Here is a 7,266-nt window from a genome sequence, read left to right on the forward strand (position 1 = left end):
TACCTATTCTGTATGTTAATAAAAATGGGCTCTCATCAGTCCGTATGATTGATTAGGGTTGTGGTTATGATTATGTAGTTGGCTGGGATTGGTTTACATTTGTGGTCAGCTCCAGATATTTAGTAAGCGGCCTCTAGCCATAACAGTCATGTAATAAAGAAGAATCACTCCCAGGACCACTGTGATACAGCACACCACATATTATGGCTGGTTAATGCAAACATTTGCATGGCTTCATCTCATTTATTATCAAGTGTATGTGTGTGTACATTAGTATGCTCCACTGGGATATTATAGACTCTTTATGTTCTAACTAATGGCCTGGATCAATGTGTGTGTGTGTACCTGTTTGTCTCTCTGTGCCTGTGTGTGTGTCTGTGTGTACCTGTGGCTGTGTGTGTGTACCTGTTTGTCTCTCTGTGCCTGTGTGTGTGTACCTGTGGCTGTGTGTGTGTGTGTGTGTGTGTGTATACCTGTTTGTCTGTCTGTGTGTGTCTGTGCGTGTGTACCTGTGGCTGTGTGTGTGTCTGTGCGTGTGTACCTGTGGCTGTGTGTGTGTCTGTGCGTGTGTACCTGTGGCTGTGTGTGTGTCTGTGCGTGTGTACCTGTTTGTCTCTTTGTGCCTGTGTGTGTGTCTGTGTGTGTGTACCTGTGGTTGTGTGTGTCAGCCTCTGACATGTCTCTCTCTCTCTCTAGGTGGCTGCGTGGACTAAGTACTGGGTAGCGCTGTGTGGTACTCAGCTCTACTATTACACTGCCAAGTCTCTCAAAGCCACTGAGAGGAAGCATGTAAGTGTCTACTTCAAACCTGCCACACTTTAATGTCCCAATCCACGGTTTCTTCTATACATCCTCACTCATAACTGCCACAGGTTAACCTCTGAGGTTTTTGTGTTTTAGTGCTTTTGTAATTCAGCCTGTAATGTCTGCATTGATGTACGAGAGAGAAAAGGAAAAAAAACTCCTATGGCCAACTGCACAGAGAGAAACCTCTAATTTTACAGGAGCCATAGAGAGAAAGAGAAAGCCTTTCAGAACAAAAGAATATAAACAAGCAGGGCTCTTAGAAACTGGGAAATCAGGCCTTTGCAATTAAGTGAGGGCAACTGCTTACATTCATCGAAATCAAGTGGTACATGACATCATCTTTACCAGGCAAGATATCGTTCACAAGCTAATGCGAACCACATGGAGCACAGGGAAAGCTACCAGGACATTCATATGAAAGCAGGAGTGTACACACACACACACAAATGTAAATGTAATGCACTACATCCAGAATTGCTGTTCTCTTTCTCTCAGTTTAAGTCGACCTCGAGTAAGTGTGTCCCCGTGGTGGGGTTGATGACCATGATGGCAGATGACCCGGAGCATCCCGACGTCTTCCTGCTGACCGACTCGGAGCACGGTGAGTTCTCCTGGATTTAACGCAAACATCGTAAATGATTTCATTGCCTTTTCATTCATTTTATACCACAATCCTTATAACGAAGAGACATTTCTTTTTAATCACTGAACATTTTGGTTTCAATTTTGGATTAGTGCCATTCCTTTTTTTCTTTTTTCTTTTTTTAATGTATTTGTTTTGGAATTTGGAATAAACTTCAGTAAACAGTGAACATAAAATTGTTTGCACACATATCCGAAAGCGCTCTCTACCTTTATAGCACATCTACTTTAAGTAGCCGGTTATAAAACCGTCGTGGTTGCAGCCTCAGGGTCTTCATTTGCACATGCTAGATCCACAGTCGTGTCCTAGTTTTCATTTTAAGCTTCTAAAGTGTGCTCAGCAGTTTTGTTTTGGTTTGTAAGAGAGAGAGTGTGTGTGTGAGAGAGAGAGAGAGAGAGAGAGAGAGAGAGAGTGTGTGTGTGTGTGAGAGTGTGTGTGTGTGTGAGAGTGAGAGTGTGTGAGAGTGTGTGTGTGTGAGTGTGTGTGTGAGTGTGTGTGTGTGTGTGTGTGTGTGTGAGTGTGTGTGTGTGTGTGTGTGTGAGTGTGTGTGTGTGTGTGTGTGTGTGTGTGTGTGTGTGTGTGTGTGTGTGTGAGAGAGAGTGTGTGTGTGTGTGTGTGTGAGAGTGTGTGTGTGTGTGTGTGTGTGTGAGAGTGTGTGTGAGAGAGTGAGTGTGTGTGTGAGAGTGAGTGTGTGTGTGAGAGTGAGTGTGTGTGTGTGAGTGAGTGTGTGTGTGTGAGAGTGTGTGTGTGTGATTATTATTTATTAAGAATATTATTATTATTATTTGTGTTCATGTAGTTTACTTTTCTCAGCCTGACTCCCACTCAGGCTTTTCTTAAGTAGGTTGCAGTTCTAAGGAAATCTAAGTAAGCTCTGTACTGGTGTTATACAGTGAACGAGTCAGATTGTCACAACAGTGTAGTGGGTTGATGTGCGTTAATTTAGACAATGAACAACTGTCACAGAATCGACGAGTTGCAGTAAACCAAGTCCGTCTTGCGTAGATCTTCGCTCGTTGTTCGGTGGTTTCTCTCTGATTCTGTTGTATGTATGCAGGAAACTCGTACAAGTTCCAGGCAGGGAACAGAATGAACGCTTTGCTGTGGTTTAAACACCTCAGTGCAGCATGTCAAAGCAACAGACAACAGGTAAGCATTTGTTTTCGCTGGTTTCTGCCTTCAGACTTCAGGTTTTTAAGTGCAAAGAGAATTTTGTGCTACTGCTTTTTAAATATATCTGATGGAAGCAACGATTTGTTTGTTTAAAGAAATCTTTGCATAGACAAAGATGCATATAAAGGATATCCGTTAAAATCACTAAAAAAATAAATACAATTATTTTACAGAAAGAAAATTTCTTTTATCTTTTGTCTTTTATCTGACCCAGGCAACACATTGTTTCCTACTCAGATAATGTTTTAATCCACTTCTGTTTATTTCCAGGTTCCAGCAAATCTAATGTCCTTTGAATAAACGGTCCAATCAGACGGCAAGAGAACTGTTTAAAAGGCTGGTGCTAAACGACAGTAGAGAAGAGGTTGAGGAATGGGGGGAGTGAGAAGAGAGAAGAAAAGAGCAAAGAGGAGAGAAGCAGAGTGGAGAGAGTAACTATTTTACAGTAGCTTTTCCACTGCCATCACCCAGCCTCAGAGTCTCACTGCAAAGCCCTCCACCACCACTGCCTTACAGATTGGAGTGTGTGTGTGTGTGTGTGTGTGTGTGTGTGTGTGTGTGTGTGTGTGTGTGTGTGTGTGTGTGTGTGTGTGTGTGTGTGTGTGTGTGTGTGTGTGTGTGTGTGTGTGTGTGTGTGTGTGTGTGTGGCCCTCTTTCCACTGACGACCCCCCCCCCCCCCAATCCCTTTCTCTACCAAAGTGAGGAACTCTGTACCTCTTACTCAGAACATCATCTGTTCCAGTCTCTCACCCAGAGCTCCAACTGGATATCTGGGTCTTGGATCCATCCTCCCTTCATTTCTTTCTTTCTTTCTTTCTTTCTTTTTTGTTTTTTTTCTCCACCCCAACTTTTATGTCCTGTTCATGTGGCTAAACAGCTGGGCCCAAGCACCATTCACCAGTGGAGTGAAATTCTGAGCTCTTCTCCTCTTCATGCCTCGAACATTCCACCAGGACACGGCAGGACCTTTTCCTCTCTACTACGGAGACCGCCACATTTTATGCCAAACCGCCACACTCTCACGCTCTCGACCTCACTTTTGTCCTCGCTCGCTCGCGTACGCACGCACGCACGCACATAGTCTCACACGTCGATTCTATTCATACACTTGAGTTGGGCTCAAGCAAGCATGACACCAGATTTTCCAAATGCAGGTTTAACTGCGGGGATGGAAGTGTCTCATTTGTTACAACCATTTCTGAAAAGCAACTGAAAAAAAGGGCTCTGATACTCAATGAATTTCACATAAAAAGTATTCTTTAAAACGCATCACCCTTTTTGTTATCTTAGAGATTTGTATAAATGACATCTGCATTCACTCGCACTAATACACTCGCTCACGGAGTCACGAGTGTTGGGGAGAAAGACGAGGAGTTATTTTGTATTCAGAGGCACTTAAGTCATGTGTCTTAAGAAAGAGACGGTTTGTGTGAGGGGAAGAGAGCAAAAAAAATGAGGAAGCTGAATGTAAAGATCGATTTGAGTTTAATTACCCATGTTTGGGTGGGGAAAGTATGGCACAGGGGGGGTGTGGGGGTGGGTCGGGGGTTCAGGTTTCTATAGCAGGTGCTCTTTATGGTACGACTGAAGCTGAACAAGCCTTGAAACATACTTCATGTGTACAGTCTTTAATTTTTTCTCTCTTTCTGTCTCTCTCTATCTCTCGCTGTCTCTCACTCTCTCTTGCTGTCTCACTCTCTCTCACTCTTTTTCACTGTCTCACTCGCTCTCGCTGTCTCTCTCTCGCTCTTGCAGTCTCTATCTCTCTCGCTGACTGTCTCTCTCTCTCTTTCCCTTTCTATCCCTTTCTTGCTATCTCTCGTTCTCGCTCACTCTCTCTCTTTCTCTCTCTCTCTCTGCCCCTCTCCCCCTCTCTCTTGCCCCCGAATCTAATATGTGGGATGTTTGCCTACCAGGACACACCCATTTTTCTTATTTACTTGAAAGCTGTGAATGTCAGTTGGATTTTTTTTTTCCCCTGTAATCTCAGTGGCGCTTTAACTTTATTTCCTTACACCTATAGTTTGTTAAAGAAGATAGGATTAAAAAATTGAGACTGTTAGACGTGGGTGTGGCTGCATGTGTTTCAGTAACTTTACAATGACAACAGAAAAGATTCACAGTTCATACATCGAAGCTATTCGGGAGCCATTTGCTTTTGGTTATTTTATTATTTCAGTTTACAAGTTTTTTGTTGTTTATTTTTGTTTGCAGTATTACAGTAGACAATACAGGTTCCACTGCACTGGTCTTAGGATGTTTTAATTGTCTGTTACATTTTGTTCTGTCTTTTTACGGTTTAATTTCTGACATGTTTTAAATTTTGTGCTTTTTGTCTGGTTTTATTTGGTCTTTTTGGGGTTTTTTTTTTGTGCTCATTGTAAATGTATTCAAGTGGGAGTTTACTTTTCCACAGCACATGACTAAACATCGGGGTCAAGCTTAGACTGTGTAGAGGAAGAATTTTTAAATGCGTTATGTACTTCAGACTACCGTGTAATCTCTAGAAGACTTCCGCTGGAAGGCTTCTCCTTCATGTAGTCAAGTTTTACACCAGTGTATCAGCTCTACAGGGAACAAGCCAGGAGGTGTGTGTGAGGCTTTGAACCAATGATGAGCATTCGAGTTCAAAGGAGACACAGTTCAGACCGGACAGATGAAACTTGTTTACCATCCTTCCTTTTCATCTTGTTTACTTTCCTTTTTTTTTTTTTTTAATAGTTTGTTGTTGTTGTTGCTTTTTCCTCCCCACACATTGGCTCTCTTCTCCAGTCACCTAAGCATTTCTTCTGCCAGCAATATTTTAACGGTGCCTCAGATCCTGGTTCATAAGCTAGTTTATAAGCTTCTGGCGAGTTTTTCTTCAGTGTGTGATCCAAATCGGTTGTATAATTATTCTGGTCAGTTTCTTGTCCAGGACTGTTAGAGAATGAAGAAATGAATTGAACAGTATTAGAAGCTCAACATTGCGACTTAATATTGCTGCGTTACTATATTGTGCTGTAAAATCCACTCATCGATGGCATGCTTGTTTGTTTGGAGTTTAGAGAAAAGCGCGTTGGAATTGTTTTGAGCAAGACCTGAGTAATAGCCACACACACAGCGGAGCAAAACGTGCTTATGCACCGAGCTTGACACATATTTCCTTTATAAGAAGCCATATTGGCTCAGATCAGGAGTTTGCATAAGACATTGTGGTTTTGGCTCAGGTTTCCAGGCAGGATGAAGTCAGTCTGCCGTGATGGAGCAGTTCGGGAGCTCGCGCGTTATCTTTTGTATGCGGCTGAGTGCGTTTTGCATTGCTCTTTTTTTTTTACCCCCAAGTCGCGATATGTCACTGAACATTCACTGCACACTTTTTAAAGGCCGGAGGCGAGTGCAGCACGTGTTGGGTTTAGAGTTTTATTCCTTTAACACATTTATTCAGACTACTGGAAGGTGGTGAAAAGGGAACAGCAGCGTGTTCGTGCGCGTAAAAGCAAGTGCTTTTCAAGTACGCCACATAGTCAAACATTCATGTGTTTTGTTATTGTTATACTTTCCCTCCGTGTCTCGCATCCATTCTTTATATTATTTTCCATCAGTTCAGAGCTTAAGCTGCTTTAAACGGTTGAAATGGAAAAGCTAAATGTCCAGACCTGAACAACAAATACATGCTGCAGCAAATCATAATCACTTGCGCAGAGAAAAAGGTGACTGGGGTTAATAAAACCCAAACTCTTTTCTTTTACTTCTGAATGTCTCTGTGCAGAGACATGAAATGGTACTGAGATTGTGGTTATATAGGATTCCGAAATCTGTCCAGATGCCTTTGGTGTATGGATGTTTCTCTAGAGAAAAATAACCAGCTCTCTGAGCTCAAGTTATTTAGATGATTGGAATCATTTTTTTCTGTGTATTGTATGTTGATTTTTTTCCCCCAGCCATTTTCATTCTTTGAGACATTTTCTGGACGTCACACATATAACTTAAACTAACACTGTTATTATATATACAGTATATCTTTTACAAATGCACAAACATCTGAGAGATTTTTTTTTCTGTAGCTTTACTTTTAGCTCCATTGACCTTCATGAGACAGGATAAAATGTGTCATGAATTGATTTTACTCTGTGTGAACCGCTCAGCTGGGGAACGTTTCAGGAGACGGCAGTCTGTGTCATCCCATCTGCATTCATTCTGCAAACTCCTCCAGCCTCCTGTCCTGTAACCCAAGGCACCGCTATGACCTCTGACTGTAGAGAGATGCGCTCTTGGGTTCAGGGGCAAAACCAATAAACACGTGTGTTCCTTTTTCTAAACATCGGTGCGTGTTTTTCTTTTTAACACGTGTGTGTGTGTGTGAGAGAGAGAGAGAGAGAGAGAGTGTGTGTGTGTGTGTGAGAGAGAGAGAGAGTGTGTGTGTGAGTGTGTTTTGTCACAAAACTCAAGATCCAATCCAGCTTGTAAAGGTGAAATGAATTATTACATTTTTGCAAAGTAAGCAAACAAAACATGGTATCATTTTACAGATAAATACAGTTAATACGGACTAACCGTAAAGATATCTGAGGGTTTTTTTTATAGCGAGTATATTTTGTCATAATTCATATTGAAGATCTATAATTCTAGCTAATCATTAATCACCATCAACTTGCACTGA

General features: G+C 41.9%; 1 protein-coding gene across 2 annotated transcripts in view; it reads left to right on the top strand.

Annotated features, from left to right (window-relative positions):
• Positions 1 to 6,925, top strand: part of ralgps2 (Ral GEF with PH domain and SH3 binding motif 2) — a 90,583-nt gene extending 83,658 nt beyond the window's left edge. For both annotated transcript variants that reach the window (XM_047801552.1, XM_047801553.1), the window contains 4 exons: positions 697 to 789; positions 1,303 to 1,408; positions 2,508 to 2,599; positions 2,894 to 6,925. In XM_047801552.1, coding sequence (XP_047657508.1) covers positions 697 to 789; positions 1,303 to 1,408; positions 2,508 to 2,599; positions 2,894 to 2,923 — 321 coding nt within the window. In that variant the 3' untranslated portion in view covers positions 2,924 to 6,925. The remainder of the gene's footprint in view (positions 1 to 696; positions 790 to 1,302; positions 1,409 to 2,507; positions 2,600 to 2,893) is intronic.
• Positions 6,926 to 7,266: the final 341 nt, after the last annotated feature.

Source organism: Tachysurus fulvidraco, chromosome 16 (assembly GCF_022655615.1).
Source record: "Tachysurus fulvidraco isolate hzauxx_2018 chromosome 16, HZAU_PFXX_2.0, whole genome shotgun sequence".
Lineage (NCBI taxonomy): Eukaryota > Metazoa > Chordata > Actinopteri > Siluriformes > Bagridae > Tachysurus > Tachysurus fulvidraco.